Consider the following 23048-nt stretch of genomic DNA (forward strand, 5'->3'; position numbering starts at 1 on the left):
CAATATGTTAACAAGTTGTGTCAAAGGTGGTTGATCATTTCAAACTGCTAAAAACAGCTGCATGGTGCTGCTAAAGATATGATCGCTCCTTACAGCTATGAGTGACACCTTTCACAGTACAGTTATTGATCCATTGCAAACATAAAAATATTGATTACAGTGGCTTTGATAAAAGGACAGTTTTTGAATTTAATTACTCTTAAATTCGGGGAATAAAATGGAATGAAAGGATAAATATTGTGTCTCAAAACTTTTATTAGCAATAGAATAAGTTTGGTGGTCTATTACGTCAAAAACCAAACTCAATTATTTTCACCTTTAGTTCCCCAAAATGTAATTAAAAGCATCAGTCACAAGGAGAAATACTCATTGTGCATATTACATGCTCTCCTTTGGGTTCTTTAAAATTTCTGCAAACATCATTGTCCCCATAGTGAACTTACAAAACAACTGCTGTGATGATAAGGGTTGATTAGTTATGGACAATTATGTATTAGTCATACACCCTTTGCAAAATTGTTTGGTTGATTGAAGTCATGCTGTTTACAGAAATTGATCCATTTGTGTCGTTAGGTTCTAGTTTTGTGATACTTGATACGAACCTTTTGTTCTCTATACACCTAAACACAGAAAAATCTCAATAACTGCTTTTCTCTTTCATGTATCATCTCATGGTGCGAAAGAATCTAAATGAGTCATTAAATACACCAACAAATGCCCTCAACACTGTAAAGCTGCAAGTTTAAAGCTGCTATAATCAAAAATTATGTTTTAACAATGAGCCACATGACTAAGCATATGTGAAAGGGATTGCTTTAAAACCACAGAGAATTATCATCTATGGAGCACTTCTGCATCTCTCAGCTCATTGTTTTGGTTTTAGGTCATTCTCTCTGCTCTCATCTGCATCATTTCCAGTAGCAGCAGGTTGCTGTTTTCAGCCACAAAGCTGTGTTCAACCCACTGTACACTACCTTCCCAGCATTAGTTGGCCATTAGCTGGTGAACAAAGTGGAGTTAAACTTAAAAAGTGATCTTATGTCAGTGTTGTGTTTGCAACTTGTTCTGCTGCCCCCAAGTGGCCAAAACACCTCATGATTTTATCCCACAGGCAAATGTTCTCCATTTTCTTGACAGGAATAAGATTTTAAGACTAAATAACTGGATTAAATGACTTCACATGTAGGTTTGTTTGTGGTACAATTACTTTGCATCCAATCAAAGTCTTTTGCAATATTCAACCACTGATGCATTTATGCACATAATGAAACAACAGAAGTCTGAGGCAGCTGAGGCACATGGCCCAAGAGTTTACCTTCTAGTGCCGTCAACCTGGAGATAACTCAAACTCATAACTCACTGTGCTGTTTCCTTTTGTAGATATCCTGAGAAATGTGTGCAAGAGAAAGAGGGAGAGAGACCCCCACCGCTGCCTCACATGAATTCAGAGCAGAGACACAGCATGGGCCGAGTTTCTAAACAACAGCACGAACTGAACCTTGCTGGGTACCAACAGCAGCCTGCAGTCACAATAATTCTCTTTCCAACTTCATCAGACACTTTATTCATCTCTAGGAGACAGTTCAAACTCGTCTCCCCAGGCTTTGAATAATAATCAGCTTTGAGAAAAAAAATACATGAATCCATTTCAATAAATATGCAAATAATCCGATATAAACACATAGATAACACCAAGATAAGATAGAAATTCCTCTCTCGTAGCAGCACAACTGTGGGACTGTTGATTGGGGATTTCAGTTCTTGTCATCTGGTACTCACTTTGTTTACACACACATCATGCAGCATTAAACATCAGTGCAGTTTTAGTCTCCTCGAGGCAGAACAGCTCGCAACTCAAAGGAACTCAAAGAGGCCGGTAGACTCTACACATCTTTTCACATTTTAGGAAGACATCATATTGCACTATGAATAATCTCTCACTTGTGACAGCATAACACACACACAGTATCTGGACTTACCCATGACTTCACGGACTTGCTGCACTCTCAAGAAAAGCACAGGATAAATACATGACATGGGATTTTACATACTGAAATGGACTGTACATCATCACAGAGTTTAAAATCTGCTTCTCCTCCAAAGACAAGTTGGCATGGAGGTTATCTTGATAGTCGGCGTGATAGAAGTTCAAGGACCCACTGTTTAATCTGCTCCGTGATGATGTACTCATATCTCAAAACACATCTTTTCATGAGAATACATTTAACACCATATCATAATCTTCACTCTTGGTTGTCTTCATTAATCAAAGAAGTCATTCCTGGAAGAACAAGCTACATAACGCCTTATTATGTGGCACACAGTGCTTCTTTTCACCTCAGTCTTAAAGGATAGGTTCAGATTTGTTCAAATATATCTAAATGCACAACACACACGCCGTGTTTTAAGACAAAGTTAAAACAACACTACGAGTCCACAGCCATGCTAACAGATCTGAGGCTCCTCTTAAGCACAGTGGTGCTTTGAGCTAAATGCTAATGTTAGCATGCAAACATGCTCACAGTGACAACAAGCTATTTTAGCAGGTAAAATGTTAGCCATGGTATTTTAGCATGTTCACAGTGTTCACACTAATTAGCAGTAAACCCAAAGTACAGCTGAGGCTGATCCAGAGTTTCAGACGAACTAAGATTTTGGTGATGGCGCAGGATGAAAAGCTGAGGGATCACCAAAGTTATTACAGTTCATCCTAATGGGAACATGAACGTATGAACCAACGTCTCTGGGAATCTATCCAATACTTGTTCAGGCATTTCATTCAAAACCACAAATGTCAACTTCATGGTGGCGCTAGAGGAAGAGTCATCACCAAAGTCAGGATAAGTCATCTCCTGGGCACCATGGACATTGAATTAACTTTCATGTCAGTCAATCCAACAGTTGTTGAGATGTTTCCGCCTGCAAAGTCGTGTATCAACAGCTCAACATCGCCATCCCTAAAGCTGCTAGCATGGCTGAACATGTGAACCTATCCTTCACCTCAGCCTTTGACATTTGGCACATTTTACTTTCCCCTGAGGATCAGCATCATCACCCTTCATTTACCTCCATTATAATAACTGACATCATCATTGCTATTAACAATATTATAAACTACATTGTGAACACTTTAAACATTATTTTGGACAAAATGTCATCTCCATTTTCCAGGAGATACATCAAAGCAGCCGACAGCTGTACAGACGATATGCTTTCATAGCTGCTCTGTCACTTGATGCCCAAATTAGAGAGGATATCAAAACATAAAAATGTATTTAGGGACTAATACTGGGCACCTGTGTTTTTTGGAATTAAATAGCATTATGGCATTTCCATCCACTTTACACTTCACAAACTCAGCATGGATAATCATTGACAAGCGTGTACACTTCTGTTCTTCTGTACAGTTCGTACACGCTCCTTTTTTTTTCTTTATACATTGTCCAATGAGCTGCTTTATTTGCTTATTGGCAGTGTTGAGTCTTTTGTTCATTGGTCAGTCCATCAGCCCCAGGTTGGGTATCCATTCCACTGGGATGAAACATGAAGGCATCAAAAAGCACAGGAGGCTGAACACAAGCACAACTGAACTCAACTGCTGTGGTAAAATGTCTTTGTGGGTTTTCTCATTATTCCAGGTATTAAAACATTGAGTTGAACTCAAACTATCCACTGGGCTGAAGCAAAGCGCCTTCAGTTCTATAATGACTTTCCAGTGAGTAGTTTAACTTCAGCTGGACACTGCGCTGGTTTGAACACACAAGGCTGGTTGCAAGGCAGGGACTCTGCTGAAGGTTTGTCTACAGCTAACTATGTGGTGAAGAAGAGGCAAAAGGGCTACGCTTCCAGAGTTAATGAAGAGATCATGTTGTGAGGCGAGTTTAAAGAAAACAAAACTGAAAAGGGTAAAAGAAGAAACTGTGGCGACAGAAATAAAACATGCAGACACTGAAACAGGGCTTAAGTTTTTTCAGGAGGTCTTGTCTTTTGTTAGACGTTGTGTGGGTGTCCTGTCTACTGGCATCAACCGTTTTGCTACATAATGATCATGTTTTGTCTCATCAGCCTCCACACACACGCATGTTAGTCAGACAGGATGCACCAGTTTCCACAACGAGAGAGAGAACTGATGCTCATCAGATTCAATCGTCGTCTACTGAAGATGTCGCATTGGAAAGGTACCTGCAGAGCAGTGCAGTGGTGTAAATAAGCAGCGTTAGATTACGCTTCATTAATTAGCAAAGAATGGTTTGAGTCACGCTACCTTTTGAGTGATTTTTCTGTCAGAACTTCCTCAGTCAGACTCTAGAGGGAGCTACAACTGTGGTCCACTGACAAAATGACATATGAACTGATCCCTATCGTTCTGATAATACAAAACAGACAAATGACAGCTGGCACTGATGACCTCAAAGACTTTGATGATAAATATTAAATCTTGTCATTTCTTAATGTCTTGTATACAATACATTCTAGATGTCTACTCATTTATTGCTGTTTTGATTTTAATTAAAAATAATGTGCAGACAGACTAATCGAGGTTCAGGTCTTGAACCTTATGCAGGCTGATTCTCCTACACACACTTCTCATTAACACCCATTCTGGTTATCAACATACATAAAAGCAGCTGCAGAGACAACAACCCACACTGTGTCAGCTTACTCATAACCAAATGTGTCAGTGTGTGTTTGGCTCTCATTTAGGGTGCTGATCCTTGTTCTTTGACGTCTCCTTAATGATCAGAAAGCTTTCATCTCACACTCGCTGAGGCCTGAACTGATGGCACAGACACATATACACCCACAGCACACCAGATACGTACACACTAGAAGAAACTATCACAGCCTTACAGGGCTTGAGTTTGCTTGCGTTCCCAATGAGCTGAGACCACAGAGTCTGGCGAGGTTAACTCCACAGCTTCACATCTGCCAGCATCTGTGTGTGTGTGTGTGTGTGTGTGCAGGAACGCATGGCCACAAGCCACAAGTGTGTGGATGTGTATATACTACATGTGTGTGCAAGTCTCTTGCTAGTACGTGTCTGCATGAGCACTAGGAAACGGTTTTATGCATGTGTGTGTGTAGGAGAGTGAGAGAGTGTGTGCGAGTGTGTGTGTGTGCATGTGTGCAGGCGTAGGAGTGTGTTGACCTACAGCTGTGATGTGGATCACCAGTATCCACTATTGTGAATGAGAAGGATAAATAATCCAAGGTGCTCTCTGTTAGCTGTTTGATATTGAAGCCAAATGCATGTGAACAGAGCATAGAAGCAAGCAGTCCCACAGCAGACCCAATTTGCCAGCATTCAAAGCGCCTTGACCTCAACCCACCTGACATGAATGCAATCATTCAGTGAGACCGGAGAACACTGGGTCTCCCAGAAGGCTGGCAGCTTTCCTCCTTCCAGATTTCAGAGCTGCTGCACAGACTACGCTGCAGCTGAGAGACGTAGTGACAGTGACCCCCCTGAAAACAATCAAGCATTGACGTCCCATTTAATGAAGGGCGAGCCTGCTGAATCAGCTGTGAGACAAAGATGGTGTGGCTCATGGAAACAGACGTGATGGAATGAGAGAAAATGTGGAAGGAAAAATTGGAACAAAAGAAATGATGATTATTTTGGTTTGGACGGCTCATGGGGAGTGACAGATATTCCCTCACAGACACTCTGGATGTTGGCTTGTACGTGTGTGCTGCACATGTGCGGGTTCTGTTAGAGTGTATGTTCTGTATCTGGTGTGTTTGTGTGAGCCAGCTCCTGTTCTCGAGGTGGTACGTCGTAGGCCCCAGCAGGGAGAATGTGAATGCTGTGGATCACCTCCTCGCCTTTTTCTCTCCGCTCGTCTTAGAACCTGGTGCTCTCATGTTTCAGCATGCGGATGTTGGTAAGTGTCCCGCTGCCCCTGTGGTGGTACCCGTAAGCCTGGCGCTGCCCCTCCAGTCACCGAGCGCTGCTGCCTGCTGACGACATGCTGCTGCTGGGACTGGAGCTGCCCGAGCCCCGGTCTTCAAACACACTGATCTCTAGCTGATGAAGAACGTCAAGGATCACCATGATTGAGAGAGTACCAAAACGCAGGAGTGAGAAAGTGCTGGAGGCGAAAAGACTTTCAAAATCTGGAAGTTTCTGCTTTGCTCGCACTACATTTTTCACCCCAGAGTGCTGTCATGTTAATGTGGGGGGGTGCACAACCTAAGCAACTGATCTCAGATGAGGTGTACTCATGAGATGTTTCTACTTGGAGAGATCAGTGACTGGCGTGAATATTTACTCCTTCTCCTCCCCGGTTTCCTGTTGCTTTCTCATTGGATACTGCCAATTTCTCAACTCTGACTCGTCTCCAAGGTGCTCAAATACCATCGCATCTTGTTTTTGGCTACGATAATATCGAACGTGTTCGAAAAGGAAAGATGTAGCATCTGGAACAGCTCGTGACAAGGTCAAGATGTGTGTCAATATCGATCAAACTAGATGTGAGGATTTGCCCACTCAGGGGTTTTCTGACTCACATCTCAAATAATAGTGGGGGACAGGCAAATCAATGCAAAAGTCATTTTGTTTGCACAAGGCTTTAGTTGCATCCAAGATGGATCACTAGCCCTAGCCTCATGGGTCCCAATATGAAGAACAAGACCAGTTTCAAAGCTCAAAATAATTTACTCAAATTGATGATATATTAATGATTAATGAAAAAATGTTATGGAGGTTGAAGCTAAGTGAGATGTGCTATGCTGCGAATGTGGTCTAACTAGCCTTCACACAGAGACGCCACAGTGTAAAGGAGTGTATTGACTAATAAGTGTTGGTAAAGGGTTGGCCCTGTGACTTGGAGCCTGTTCGTTCAGCCAGTCTGAGCCAGGCCTGTGTGATGGTCCACTGGACACATCCTCTCTCTCTCCTTCTGCCTTTAACTGCTCGAGGATCACCGCAACTGCCGCAGCTCAACTATAAAAGTCCACAGAATGGGCTCCTCTTATGGCCTCACAGTGAAGAATGAGCAAAGAAAACACAATATCACAAGTGCACATACACCCCAAGCTGCTGATTCATCATGTGAGTCTGTTTTTTCACCCCCCCCCCCCCCCCCCCCCCCTTTTTTATTTTTTTCAAAGGACATTTGACAGTCATGCTTTTTTCAGCCCTGCCCTGCTTCAGATTTACTCGTGGGAATGATAGTTGGCCATTGAAGTGCTCCTCTGCAGCAGCTGGAGTTTACGTGCCTTTTTCAAGGACACCTTGATGGTAGTGTATGAGGAAGAGGAGGTATTTCTTATTCATTCCTCCAATCCAGATGTTGATAGCAGTTCCAGTGATTCTAACTGGTGACCTTCCACTCATGAAGCCTGGTTTCTCTAACCTCTAAAGTGCTGCCACCTCCTATCAGTCTTCTATAAGTCTGCCTACAGTTCATTTGCTGTTTTTATTTATGTTTCACACGGCACCCCAACTTTTTTTGGAGTTAGGGTTGTACTGTATTTTAGAGGGCAGCAGCTGATGAGCCAAGGATACAACCCTCATTCCTCTCTCTATGGGGTCTGTGAGCAGCAGACCTCTCGGAGCGTAGATCTTCTCATTCTGCTCCTGAATGTAGCCTGATATCTTCTTCAGCACCTGGAATAAAACAGACGAGCGGAGGGGGGTTAGGAAAGGACAGATGTACATTTGGAGCTAATCCAGATTTGATTAGAACCACTGGAGGCATGATGAAAACCTACAGTAAAAGCACAAGCAGACCATGTGGTCTCGCAGAAAGTAATGTGAACAGACGTGACCTGCACAGCACTTTTCAAAGTGCACTCTGGATTACCTGTAATAACCACGTATCTAAAAGAGGCTAAACATGGGCAGGCCTGCAGCCTCCTGTGCTGTTTTGGGTGGAAAAAATGAAAAATGGAAGAAATGAGTTTGCAGTCTTTCTGTGCATAGTTAGCATACGGCATATGATACTGACGAGTCATTGGCCGTCTTTATTTTTCCTGAACGTTATAAACTAAACTCAAGTAATTCCATTATGCTCTAAGTACGGCAGTTATTTTTATACTTCCCAGCCACTCATGTCAAGCAAGGCTGTATGAATTACTCAAATTGACAAGCCTGTGCTTTTCTCTTTCTGAAATTTTCCATTTGGAAGCTTTAGTTCCTAATTCCAAAGATGGCTCTCTCAGGCTAAATGTCATGCTTTGGTTTACTGTACTGGAAACACTCTAAAATATGTGAGGTGGACAGTTTATTTAGATTGCGCTGGTGCTGGACTTAATTCTCAGTTTTGCAAGTGCATATTGCATCAACTGTGTGAAAACCGCAGAGCAGTGGTGTGAAGCTGAGCACCAAGTTCAGACTACGTCTTGGCACACAAATTCAAACAAGCACGCCTGTATACATTATCCTACGCAATACAGCTACACACTCAGTTTGCCCTGGAGACTGAAAGTGTTTAAGAAAACCTAAGCACTGAGATGTAGTCCCAGGTCGCTGCTGATAGCAACCAAATGACTGCTGACTGATGACCAGTGATGCTAAATGCAAAGATATTAAGTGGCATCATTAGAGCAGCTCATGCAGCCTCAGCGAAGCCTCTGTGGACACCAACGGTGCTGATGTGTCACGCCTCCCCTAAACTCTTCCTAACCATGTCAATCAGCTACATCACGCTCCACTGGGCCTCGTGTACACAAAAAGGATATGTAATCTTCAGCACATTTTTTTTTTGTATCACTTTAAGACAAAATTACAGCATTGCATGTTGTTTATTATACTGTGTATTTAACAAAAACCTCTGGTTTGCTTCAACTTTGGTCATATTTTTATAGCTTTAGCGCTCGTTTCTACTCTCTAAGTTAATTGTGGAGACCTGGGAAAATGGCAACATTACTAAAATTCAACTGGGCGAGAAACATGAGCAGTCAGACGATCAGACAAGTTGTGAAGAAGCAAACAGTTCAGTCATATAATCTACAACTTTATTAGGAGCTAAAACGGAAACTGACTACACCTGAAAGTCTGGCTAAGCAAGTGGTTTGTTTAAAACATCTAAGATTGTCTGACCACCAAAACAGGATTCAAGTTACAAGATACAATTATCCTTTGAAGTACGCTGCACTGGGATGCAAATTCTGTGGTGATTCCTTCACTGATTTATTCAACATGACAGACTCACATCCTCTTTCGTAAGTTAACTAAAGGTCACTGCAGCACTCTCAGCCTTGAGAGATTAAAACAATAGAGACTGAGCAACACACTGCGCAGCGCTCCTCTGGGATGTCAAAGGCCTGTTACAGCTGCAGGCACAGCTGGCTAATATAGTGACCCCTGCTAGTGAAGACTAAACCACAGAAGAATACTTCTCTCTCTCCCATTGGAAGAGGAAGAAGAGACTTTTGCAATGTAATGTGTGGATAATGTTACAATCGGGGAGCAAACACGACATGAAATTCCTGAGTGAAAAGCCATTTAAGAAGCCATCAAAAGGCAGTGGTTTGCTCCATTGGGCTGCTTTAAATCAGTCAGATCTGTGTCAAGTGTACCTCAGCAGAAAGCAATCAGTATTTGGCTTGGAACAATGACAGTATATCCACACATTTCTTAACACAATACAAACTGTGTCTTTTGTTAAAAACTCCATCAAAGGGAATCAAATATCGCAGAGAGGAAGCAGAGACTCACAAGGCAGAGGCCTGACTAATAGGTTTATTGTGGTGCAGGGAAAAGGCCAGTCCTTTCACTGCTAGCAAGCTCTCAGGGCAGCTCAATCCTCTTCAGCGTAACAATATGACAGTCAAGTATACAAGCTGTGCTTCTGTTGTACTGGCATGTGTGTGACAGCCCCTCTGGGAAAAGCTTTGTGAGTGTGTGTGTGTGTATCATAGAAGAAGCGACGGTGTTGCGGTCCGTTTCATGTGCATGTTACTGTACTCCACTGCCGAAACGACAGTTGTCTATGTCACAATGTGCAATATAAAGGGAATGATGTGTGTGCACATGTGTCTGAGTGAGTCCCATATGTGCAGCCACATTCTTGAGAATAATAGAAGAAGAAAAATAGGAGGTGGAGGGCTCATGCTATGCGTGAGGAAAGCTTTACGAATCTGTGCTGACATGCTGGGAGCAATCAGTGTCCTTTGATAGGGCGAGATATAAGCTTCAAGGGCTCTGGGTGCTCCAATGAATGTGAACGCTGATCCACGCTCACTGGTGTGTGGCCTCTTTATCAGCATACACTAACACACACATCGACTTGGGTGGGTATATTTGATCATCGTCACTCATAACATCATTCAGCCAGGATGATTAACTTAAACAAGTAAATAAACAACTCTCCTGTGGGGCTGATGGCATCTCAGCGTCTCAATGGAGCGAGACCCAGCTGACAGGGAGATGAAAGGAGCCTCAGACCAGGCCATTTCTGCATGGCTTCAACAGCAATGAGTCCTTTTGTGCTTCTTGGTCAAGCTCCCAGTACCTCTGCACTGCTTCGATAAAGAGATGTTTACAAAACGTAACAAGACCAGGGAGATGAATGTTGTGGGTGACAGAGATCAGAACAGAGAGGCATGCTGGGACTTCACACCACTCCAGCTTCATCTAAAACACTGTCAGGTACCCACACAGTCACGAGAGGATTAATCAAACTCACTGTGTCTGTCTCTGCGTCCGTGGTTGTGTTATGCATGTGTGTGTTTCATCCCATGAAGCGACAAGCAGGAACACAGTTTAATCACCTGCCCTTTCGCAACATGGACATCTCGGTGCCGCTGAAGGTGAATGTGGCCAACCCACTGACACACAAGAGCGCGCTTTGCAGTGGGTTTTTACAGTGGACGGACAGCTGAAAGGAACACTGTGCAATCAGATCGTATCTCCTGTTTTTTGGCTCTGCTGTCCTGTGTGTGTTCTGACCGCAGAGAGCCATAGTGCAGTAGAACATACATTGGAATATTTCTGCGTGTGTGAGAGCTGGCTCCCAAATAAATGGACAAATATGGCAGTAAATAAGACTTGCGGATGGGCAGTGGAGTTTATAATAACCAGCTGTGAATGAATATTGAGTTGAAATATTCCAACGACCACATTAATATTCTACTGCACACTAACAGGATCCAGATCTTTTCAATTGGCCTCATATCTTTAATATTGAAATCATTTCATATTTCTCAGAGGGTTCTGGGTTCGAACCTGCTGCCCGCTGGGTGCATTCAGTGCGTTCTCCAAAGGCCTGCGCTGGTTTCCCAGGTGCACTGCGAGCTGCCTCACAAGGTAAAAGGCATACAGGGTGTTAAACAGACTATGACAGGTAAATTGCCTGTGGGTGTGATGGTTGTTTGTCTATATGCATTAGTGGAGTGAAAGACTGGCGACCTGATGAAGATGTGCTCTCCCTCTCCCTCAATATAAGATAGGACAGACTCTATAGCCCCCTATAACCCGGGTTAGAAAAAGAATGGATGGATTTGTATTATTTTTCTATATTTATTCTGTTTTTTTCCATAAGGTTTCATCAGCTTCTGTGATCAATAATATATCAATATTGCACTGACAGCATGTGTTATGCGACTTCGGCCTTTGGAATAATTTTTCGACCTTCTGCAGAAGGTCTGTTTTAGCTGCAGAAAGAACAAAACACACAGTAACCATAGCAAAACAAGCTCTATAAAAAGCCCAGCTCGGTGTGCTCTAAGGAAATATTAAAGTTATAAAAGCTGTGGAGGCTTTAAGGAGCAATTAAACATTTTGGGAAATACGCCGATTTGCTTTCTTTCCGGGAGAAGATGAAGAGGTCGATAAGTACGGAGCTAGAGCCAGAAGGCAACAGAGTCATTTCCACAGGAGACTCTTTTTCACAGGCTCTTTTCAAGTGTCCCAGTAAGCCATGAGAGTGTGACAGTGTCAGCCAGAATACAAAGCACCAAGACCCTGAAACAAGTCTGAACTAGCAGCTGCTGTACATGGAATTCAGCCATCATTGATTGTATTATTTACACCTGTGCGTTTCTGTGCCAAAAAGTCCTCCATGAAAAGGCCCTGTGGCCGTCTTAGTGTAAAGACTGGAGTCAGGGGAAAACAGCTAGCCTGATTAAGTTGAAAAATGTGCCTCCCAACTCCTCTAACACTCACTAATTAACACAGTTTATCTTAATGTAAAAATGAGAATTTGTGGTGGAACCACTTTTCAATGCACAACAGTTTGCCCATCCACTGTTACAGCACATAACACCCTATAAACCAATTGAATCTGTGTGTGCACAGACTAAACAAATGAGATATAAAGTTTTGATAAGCTGTTAGAGGTTTTGAACTTGGAGAGAGACAGGCTAGCTGCTTCCCCACACTTTGGCTTTTTCTCCCTATAAAACACACAAACACGAGTGGTATGATCTCATCTAACTCGCGACAGAAAACAAATAAGTGTATTTCCCAAAACTATGTGTTTAATTCTGGTCCACAGATGGTATATGTCCATCCTGCAGTCTAGAATGTAGGTGTGTGCAGGTTTATTACCTTCTCATAGCGTGTCTCCATGCAGAGGAAGATGATATAAGCTGTTGCACAAGCCAGACATCCTTCCAGGTACGACTGACCTCCGATTTTTTCGGCCTCCACATAGTAAGAATTCAGGGTTTTCACCGTCTCCTCAAGCAAGGTTCGCTCGATCTACTTACGGACACAAACAAACATCCAGGTAGAGATGTGGAGGCATGCACACACCAGAAGGCCTGCGAAAGTGAACTGTGGGAGCAAGCTGTTCGGCTATCAAGCAGCCTGCCAAACGTACCAGCTGCATTCTGCTTTACCCAAAACACTCTGACTCTGTCAAACAATTTGGAAACACACCTCACTTGCAGAATGAAGATGAACAATTACTCAGAAGCGTGACAGCGTCGGGTAGCGGGCTGAGCGTCTGAGAGAAGTAATTTTAAAAAATGTTTTCTAATGGTCCCTTCACACGGACTCCCACTGCCCTCTGTGTGTGTAAAGTAAATTAGCTGAGTAAAATAGTGGTATGGGTGCTGTTTCAGGTGAGCTGGGGTCTCACCAGCGTTTGCCTGGATACGAATAAGTGTGTATTTGTACTCACCCTGTTGTCCAGCTCTGAGGGGAACTTGGTCAGGAAGCGACAGACGGTTCCCTCGCTGTAGTCTCTCTGTATGAACACCTTTGTTACCAGCGATGCACTGTGCCTCAGCTCCTGGAGGTTATGGAACTAAGCACACAACAGGGGAAAAAGCACACGTTAAATACATTTATACTGACGCAGGTACAGGAGCAGCAGATCTCTCTTTGCTTGTTATCCAAGCGCCGACAACTCAGGTGCAACAGGGCCGCTCAGTGAGGTAACAGTTCCATGTTACAGCATCACCAGCAGTGCAGGCTCAGTTAGCACTCTCACTCCTGCATCAATCGGCCCAATTGCAGTAATTACAAAACATGTTGAAAGACTCCCTTTCACAGCACTTTGGTGCTGAGTGGTGTGTTTTACATGCAAGCAGTCATTCCCCTGAGAACCATACAGCAGCAACCAAGTGGGCCAGTGTAACTTGTCCCCTGCTGATTGAAATTACTCCCCTCAAGAGGATGGCAATTAGAGATACAGTGGAGGTGTGGAGGGAGGGAGGAGGAGGAACAAAAAGGGGCTGAGAAACAGAGAGAGAGACATGAGGTATTTACTCATTTTAGAGCCTCACATAATTTCATAGAAACTCCATATTTCGCAAAAATGCAATATTTACTAATTCTTTGGCTATGACGGCCAGGGTTTGGCTAACTGCTGCAGTGTTGTTATTATTGAAAACAAGCACAGTCTGTGTTTATGAGGTTACCTGCATGTATGAGCCAGAGAGAGTCATTTCCATGTAAGCAGACATAGTACAGTGCCAGGCTTTCATCTCTATACAGGGTGTATCACTTGCAACCAGGAATAGCATCCAAGCTGCTATTTTCATCAGCTAAAAGCCAAAATCATCTCACAGCCACTAGATCTTTCTGTCTGCCAGAGCTTTTCATATCCTTCCTTTTGCCTTCTCCGTCTCCCTTAAACAGCTCCTCTCCTCCTCCCCCGTGCTACCTTCAGGCCATCATGATGAACAACAAGTCACTCTATTAATAGAAGCAATTATCAGCACACGATTTAGCATCATTTATCTAAGTTAGGATCCGTTGGCCAAGAGTCAGGTTCATCAAGATTGTTCAGGTCCATTGTTTGTTTGTGTATGTGTATGCATACATGCAGGTATGTCATGCTGTGGTGCAGTTATGGACAAACCTGTTTACGTCAAACAGATATTAGCTGTAAAATGTACTCAATTATTCAAGATGGAAGTTTGTTGTTTGTTTAAAAAGGAAAGATTGGAAGTAAGATGGTAAGACAAAGAGATCAGAAGCACTGGAAGAAATACATGAGGACATATGGAAGTAACCAAGGAAGGAAAGAGGGAAACAAGGAACATAAGGAAAGGAAGTGGAATAGTAGGGAGGAAAGGAAGGTGGAAAAAAGATAGGAGATAAAGAAAGGGAAGAAAATAAGAAAGGAAAGAGAGGAAGAAGACGTTTTAGTTGACAGGAGTCCAGTCCGGAGGCATCTGAGTGAAATGAGTCACATGCACAGCATTCAGGCCAGTGGGACATCTCGGTGTGTGTTGGCCTGTCATTGTTGACCTACTGACCTCGGCCTTACATCTCCGTGCTGCACGTCGCCTGCAGCTGAGCAAAGCCGGCAGGAGTCATGTGTCTCTGAGGCCGCCAATCAAACACTGAGTCCATTTATTTATCCAGGCGCAGGATCACAGAGGATATCTCTCCCAGCACTCCTCAGACTTTAATGAACAGGGAAACTTGTGGTGCAGACTTTAAAACTGATTGGTCTAATGGGGATGTCGTGGTTAAAGGTCAGAACTGATACATCTGACAACAAGGGTCCAAAAACGCTTGAGCGCTGACGTATTGTGACACTCCGTTCCAGGAGACAGAGCGAGACTGCGAGTGAAACTTTAAGTGAGGCCAAACAAAAACAGAGTGTGAGATTTTTTTAGCATGTCTGAGGCTGTAGTGTGAAACCAAAAGTACGTGAATTGCATACTGTTTACAGGGAAATGTTACAAGATGCAAGCACTGCGGTAGTGCCAACAACAACAACATAGATGGGCTTCCTCAGATACACAGGACGGCGTTCTCACACGACGTCCAGGTGACAGACCGACGGGCCGGAGACTGTTGGGGTGGGTTTGGAGGGAAGAGGGAGGGAGGGCTTTTATTTTGTGTGGTGTGTGAAATAAGTAAGAACATCGAAACTGAGGAGTTTTGACTGAAATAATTACATTACGTACATTTTTATCATTACAGAGAAAGTCAGTTACTTAAAAAAAAGGTACTGCTACACTCACACACACATATAACATGCACACACTGGGGAAGACACATTACATTTACATATTAGGGCATGTATACGTAATATGTTAGATACTTCTCTGCAGCTTACTATCGGTTGTTTACCTTCAGCAACCCCTCTCTCCCATCTCACTCTGAATAACTGGGAGGCTTGCTTGCCCCCCCCCCTTCAGTCACTGCCAAAGTCCTCCAACAGCTACTCTGCTTTGATACTAGAGGACTTCATAAAATGTTTCTTCAGACACGTGGTGTTTATGTTACTGGCAGACTGGCCTTGTCTGTGTCCATTTAAGCCTTAAAGATGAATGCTTTCTGTTGGCAGAGTGCTGATGTTTACTTTCCTGTGTGGGAGATCGGGGTTCAAATCCAGCATCTAAATATAGCACCCAAGCAGACAGCCGTGTTAAAGTGTCATACTGATCACACATAGGACTCTGTTAAGAAGCTCTGCATCGTGCTGCACTGTCTGCCCTCTCCCTCCACCCGCACATCTATTACTTTTCATTCAGTTTACATTTGTTTCAGCGTTGATTAAATGCAGAGGTGACATAAACACAGCGAGAATAAGTTACAGAAGGACGACGTATCAGTCGGGCAAAGATGCACAACTTTCATAAACTTTAAATCCACATATGTATTTTATTAATTAGTCTGACAAAATAGAGATTCAACCTGTTCACAGCTCATTAAAAAGTTTTACCATGGAGGATTTTCCTGGTGAAATTCCAAGGATGCACAAAAAATGTATTTTATGAACAGAAACGCGCTGCTGGCTGAGCAGACAAATGAAAGCTACAGTAAAGTAGGCATTACCACGTTTAACATATTTTCTGTGTAATTTCCTTACTCTGATACCCTCCCCCCGGCTTGGATCTGTGGCTCTGTGTGACTCCCACAGCCATGACATGTTTCCGAGTTTAGTCACTCGGACTCAAGGAACACGTAGCGACAGCACGGGTGAGTGCTGCCAGTGGGCAGACAATGCAAAGGGCACACGCACACAACTACAGCACGCACAGTAAATTCACTCAGTTAGACATTTCGTTCTAGTCTCACAGCTCTTTGAGCATTTTTCTTACTGTCAGCTCTCCTTTTTCATCTCTTCATAATATAACTGGTTTTCTGCCATTGTGAGCAGCGTTTTTCACGTATACTGCCAAGCTGCGCGAGCCAGAGCTCCATAAATCATTGAAGTTTAGACAGTGTTGACAAAACAGTCACGTTTCCATGACATCTAGGTGGAAGATCGGTGACTGTGGGACCAAAAAAGCTGGAAAGAGGAAATCTTTTGCTGGATAAAGGTGTAGCATTGTTTCAGTAGAGCGCTGAGCTTTGCCAACCTCTGAGATGATTGCTGTGCTTTGACACATTATTCGTCAATAGTGAAATACTCGAGTCAGGGCTAGTCTACCCTGAGAGGATCTGGCAATAGTGGACTTAATGGATCCAGAGACTGCTCCTGCTGCACAAACAGTCAGCAGTATGAGCTGATTATTACTCAAGTCACTTAATGTGGTCATTTGCTGACTTGGCACACAATAAATGTCACAGATGACTTGTAATATAAAATGAGACAGGGAAAGAGACAGGGAGAGGCAGGGGGATAAAAGCATGGCTGGGAAGTAAACTGTGCTGCTCATCTCAAACTCCAATCACTGACGGTTACAAACGGCAGCAGCCTGTTCACATTAAATATGCCATGGATAATTGATGGAGCTTGGACATAAAATCTATCCTGGTTCCACACACTGTAGGTGCTTGTGTGCATGCATGCATGTTTGTGTGTGTGTGTGTGTGTGTGTGTGTGTGTGTGTGTGTGTGTGTGTGTGTGTGTGTGTGTGTGTGTGTGCGCTTGTAATTGACAGGCCTTGGACAGGGATTCTGGCAGACCACCAGAGGAAACCAGGGCCACTCTGCCAACATCTTGCAAGCTCAGGATAAAAAAACAAAACAAAACAAAAACATACTCATGAATCCTGCCCAGCTTGCTGTCCGCTGCACCTTTACCTGCAGCACCATTAGGCTTGAATTACAACCTCACTCGCTCATAAATTGGGAGTTTTCTGTCACAAACGCACACAAATGCTGTAAATTTGCATTCAAGCAAACGTTGCATGCATGAGTGCAAGCTGCCCAGAACTTGCATCTTGCACCAAACTAATGGCTGTCTCCTCTAGTGAGATCATTATTATGATAACTAAGGCAGCGATGTCTTCAGCATTATGATGACATCACCAAGGACACAAAGGGGGGAGAGAGGAAGACGTGCTGCTGGCCTGAGAGCTACCAGGTATTACTGAGGCTAAAAATACATCTGCAAACGCTGCTGATGCTGTCTGGAGTAACTACCTCTACTATGTGGCACTGCCTGAACAATGTCATGTCTGTCATGGACGCTCTGCATCTTCTGCTTGTGGCTGTGTAGAGTTGCCAATCATGAGAAGTACATTGATTACAGGCATGGAGAGAGGATGGCACCAGACAGCAGAGTGTGGGCTCATTTAAAATGCAAGGACAAAGCCTTGTCAAGCTAATTTGAAAGTATGACAGAGGGCAAGAAAGAGAGAGAGGCTGTCCCTGTCCATGGTGCTGACTGCTCCATCATCATCACCACCACTCTCATCAGTCTCTCCAGCCTTGAGCCGACTGGGTATTCTCCACCTGGATGACCCTGGTTTCTGTTTCTCACCACACAATGCATACAAAACTATTTAGAAAACACAAAAACTGTCAGTTCTCCATCTGAGGACATCTGTCTGCAATCACAGAGCTCACAAACAATGATGCAAGTAAGTGAAATTAGAGCCCATGGATGGAAAAATATGTTCTTGCATGAAGAAAACGTTGCATGACTCGACTTCACATTCATGATAAGGCAACCGTTTGATTGAATTAAGGGAACATTCAGCCGCGATAAGCCAGAAATCGGAGGCACAACAAGCAAGATATTCAGTTTGCAAGACTGCATTTCTCAGCCTACATTTCTTTAAATAAAAGAAGCACAAACGGAGGCACTGAATCATTTGGTTTATAAAACACTGAAGGGAAAGGCAGCGAAAGAGCCGGATTTCTTACCTCTGTCGCCATATTGCAGTCAGAGGGTGCAGGATCTGTCCCGTGCTGAAATCGGCAACCGTTTGCTCGCGCTGAGTGGGACAAGTCGACTATAGAGCTTGGCAGGAAGACCAGAGGCACGAGCGCGCGTGCACGTGCGAGACGGGCGCGCGCATGCAAGTGTTATCGCGCTATGCTAATTACACAAGAATTTCTATTAATGCTTGAACCCAAGAATAATTTGCTCCCAGATTCAGTCCGCGAGGCGAGACTTTGAAAGCGCAAATGAGAAGATTTTCCATGTTTCCGCGTTTTATTGAGGCCGAGTCTTTCTTTTGGTGGGCTATTAATAATTTCATTGATTATTAATAATTCACATGAAGTGCTTTGGTTTCCGCTTCTATTTGCGAACAGTCCCATCCAAGCACAATAACAACATCTCACATTTCTTCACGGAAAGCCAAGAAACGTGCAGCTGCTTTTTTCAGGCATGGAAATAATCAGATGTTCTGATCAAATACACACACGTGTGCAAACCCAATCCTGCACACAACGTGTATCCTGTATGTTAATGCTGAGCTCCCATAGGAAAATCAGCTTGGATAACTTGTAAGAATAATATCAAAAACTCCACGTGGCTATAAGAATACAGCTTAAAAATCTATTGAATTATTATTTAGCGAGTGACAAAGTGAGCCGTTAGTGAAATATTAAAGCAAATTTGTTGTCAAGCATGAATCACTTGTTACAGCCCGCATGCTGTGAGGCTCTAGTTTATGCAAATTGAAGCCTGTTTCCATATTTAGGCGACACTGTACAGTCACCCAGTAGGTGTTTACTGTAGCCAGCACTGCTATCCTTCTAAAGCCGCTTGGCTCTGGTGCAAAGTGGTCATGCTGCAGTGACTCATGCTGTAGCCCATATGTTTAATGCACCATTAGAAGGTGCTCATATTAAACATTCATCAGAGCCCACTTGGGAGTATGATATTGCCACTTTTTTCCTGTCAAGAATAGCAATTTCCTCCAGTTCAGAAAAACATCAAGGTCTTACTGGGTTTGAATTTTTTACAAGGTTGACTAAAGCAAGATAAAAGCTCATGTTTTGTGTTTTTGACACTCCCAAGGACGGGAAAATGTTTTTGATCAGATAAAAGGGACTTGGAAGAATGATAGCAAGTGAAATCACTTTGATGGGGCTATTTTGGGGTCAAACTCTCATTTTTTTTGTCATCATGAGTCATGACGTGCTGAAATGAGTCCCTTTCTCTATCACTACAATACACACTTCCCGTGGTATGCTCGGATCAAATTTCTGGCGGAGGCGCCCGAGTGCACACAGAGGCTCGTAAACAGACACAACTATATCCACAAAGACACGGCAGCGTCCAACTCTTGTGAATGGAAACAGAATCTAAAAATAAGATGGAAGAGCTTTTACAAAATGAGAATTACGCAGAACTAATATTATTTGCCAGGATCCTGCTGCTTGCTCCAGATTGCTTGAAAAGATGCGTATCTAATCACCCACTGGCAAAGACTCCTTTGGGGTGTGTGTATTTATATTCACATTTACGTGTGTGTGTGTGTTCGTGCACGTTAGTGTGTGTATTCCCCATTTGGCTTTCTCAAGTGTATTTTCTCCTCAAGGCTTTCAGTCACACATAAACACACAAACAGCACACGCTCATCGCATCACATGAACCTGAGCCTGAGGAACCTATTCGACGGATGTAACTCATTATCAGTGTTTATTATATGTGCGTCATGTCAAGGAAGTGGAGTGTAATACAATGAGAGTAAACCTCATGCAATCATATGAAGCTGTTAGTCTCATTACATACAAGCAAAAACAAAACTGTTGAATCCATGTTAGACCGTTTAGATTCTTTGCGAAGGTGGGGGTAAAAGAAAGAGTGATTTATGTCATTTCCTTTCAAAAACGGCAATGTTTTCTGATGCGACACTCCAGCAGGACATCTTTAGTCAGTACCTTCCAAAAACCATCACAAATGACGAGTGTTTTCTGATCTGTCACTGCTACGTTGAAGCTGGGGCTGGGCATGAAAACTACTTGGTGTGGGTGAGGATGAGATCATGGTTTGTGCTGAAAAAACAAACAAACCCCAAAACACCTGGTTAAAGTTATGAAATCATCCTTGTCATGGTTCAAAGAAGATCCACTTGGTTCAAATTTGGGAAAGATCATGGTCATCGCTAAGAGGAACCACACGCTTTGCTGAGCCGTCCATCCTCCACTGCCTACCTACAAGCATGCTCATGAGACTGATAATTCAAGAAGACAAGACAAGAATGCAGTCAGTCATTTCAGATGTATCCTGTCATCAAGTGAAGTCGCCAGTCACTGAGTCTAATCTGTCATTAGGATTTTACCACTGGGGACCACAGATCTCTGCACCAAGTGCTAAACTGATCCCTGAAGCCACGCTGATGGCATGATTAAGAAGGAAGTATGCTGTAGGACAGTGGCACGATGAAAGGCACAGCTGGGGTCTGCAGTAAGGCTGTAGGGTGTGGGTGTGTATGTGTGTGTGTGCGCAGTTTGTCACAAGTATTAATATTGGATCACAAGACTGACACAGATATGTATATTTGGTTATAAAGTGTGTTGACTGAAATCGGAAAGATATTGGGTCTTGGGCTTTGGGTTGATTGTCTTTTGGGTTACCAGCGGATGTTAACAGACTGAAGAAAATTGCTGGGTTGTTACATTCAGACTTCCATCATGGCTGAACATATGCATTCCTATTCATATTGAGAATGTAATGAAAGAAGAAGCCTTCATATTACATCTCATTCTGGTCTTCCAGTGTGTCTGAATCTGCACTTCAGCAGAAAATAATAACTCTGCCACAGCCTTAAATTATCATAATGACCCACTGCACTGTGCACACACACTCACACACACATGCACACCACACACCACACACAAATATTGCCTTTTCACATTTCAAACTTCATGAAATATTTATTTCAGCAAAACACTCTTGGTTTCCGCTTCACTCCAAAACTGCCACTTTCTATTTGAAGCCTGTGCTGTGAAATGTTTAAGATGGTGATACTGACCCTGCAATGAAAGAAGAACTAAAGAAAACACGAACTGTTACTGCGGTCTCTCTGCTCTTATGTCCTTCGACGCGCAGCGTTAAGATGGCATTAAGCACTTTGTCAGGGTCGCTTGGTTAATGTGGTTTTAACTTGTCAGGTTAATCAAATCATCGCCTGTGCTATGGAAGACTGTTCATCTGTCCAGCCTCGAGTGTGGACACAAAATACTACAACTTCTGCACGATTACTGATAACTACTTGCATTTTTCTCAGCTTATTAAAGACAGATGCTCACAAACAAATAAACAAGCAATGTTGCCATAAAATCTTTTTTTATAGGAAGTTTGGTTTGAGTTTTTGTGAGCAGGAAGCTTTTCGAAATAAATCCACATGAGCTCATGAACATATGAGGCTATTATATTCCTGTTCAGTGTCAGTATCAGTTTTGCTCCAGTTGTTTGTGACCATGCTGAACAACAGATCCAAGATATTTTGGCTCTTTACAAAGAACAGAGCAGAGACACTGAGGCGGCTGATGGTCACCCTCAGTTTGAATGACCCTGTGTGTTTGCTCACATGTGTGCAAGAGGGTTAAGTATCGGATTAGATATTCAGAAATGAATGCGCTGTGATCTAACATTCCCCACAATGACACAAATGTGTTTGTTTGCGTGTTAGCTTGCTGTCAAGTCTTGTCCTCATTTGTGGCTTTGTGTGTGAGCATGTGTGTGACTGTGCCGTGCTGGTATGTTGACCTGTCCCCCTTCTTGGCAATCAAATCAGAGCTGAAAAGAGCAGATTGTATTTCCTGGGAGGTTCGCATTCCTAAAGCAGAAAGTCTAAATTGGTGAGATCTGAGAGCTGGAGCACATTTGTTTATGTAGCGCAGCTTGTATGTGTCATACAGTGTCATCAGCTTCTACTTTTGCATGCACATGCTACCTGTTCAAGAGGGTGATGCATGGGATTTGTGCTCATGCATACTGTGTTTTCTATCTCCAAGTCGTCTGGGCATTGTGCCATAGCAAACAGCCTTCTCCTATTGACTTAACCACAAGTTGAGAATCTCTCACACACAAATACGCAGATACTGTCAGAGGAGCACACTGAAAGAGATCTTGTTCTCTTCCAACATGACAGGAAATGAGAACTCTCAAACCAAAAAAATAAAATATATATATATACATATATATTAACTTGGAATCTTCAAAAGCAAATAAACATCTCCTCAAAGGCCTTCCAACATTTGGATAGCAAAGCCGAGCTAATAAAACTCCACGTCATCTTTTCAGTGGGGTCTGCATTTGGAAGTGTCTGCCACACATCCTCCATCTTTCATGGGTACAGGCTGGATTATTTAGTGTCTTTCTGAGCATCTGTGCAGCCTGTCAACAGTTGGTTTGGCCTTGCAGGCATGGTGATCCGTCCCTCTTGCTGGCAATCAAATCTGAGTTGAAGACTTTTCATTTTAGAGCCAGCGGATGTTCACGTTTCTGATATCAGAGCGGGCTGGTTAAATGTTGCATACCAGCTGGGATATTAGTTCA

At 43.2% G+C, this 23048-nt stretch overlaps 1 protein-coding gene across 1 annotated transcript; it reads right to left on the reverse strand.

The window, feature by feature from the left end:
* Positions 1–239: 239 nt before the first annotated feature.
* On the reverse strand, positions 240–18544 carry golga7bb (golgin A7 family, member Bb). The gene is made up of 5 exons (XM_076742831.1): positions 18455–18544; positions 13074–13199; positions 12497–12649; positions 7511–7612; positions 240–6028 (listed from the first exon to the last, which is right to left on the reverse strand). Exons 1-5 carry the CDS (start codon positions 18464–18466, stop codon positions 5942–5944), a joined length of 480 nt encoding a protein of 159 aa, XP_076598946.1. The 5' UTR covers positions 18467–18544; the 3' UTR covers positions 240–5941.
* Positions 18545–23048: the final 4504 nt, after the last annotated feature.

This window comes from Chaetodon auriga, chromosome 11 (assembly GCF_051107435.1).
Source record: "Chaetodon auriga isolate fChaAug3 chromosome 11, fChaAug3.hap1, whole genome shotgun sequence".
In the NCBI taxonomy this organism is placed as follows: Eukaryota; Metazoa; Chordata; class Actinopteri; order Chaetodontiformes; family Chaetodontidae; genus Chaetodon; species Chaetodon auriga.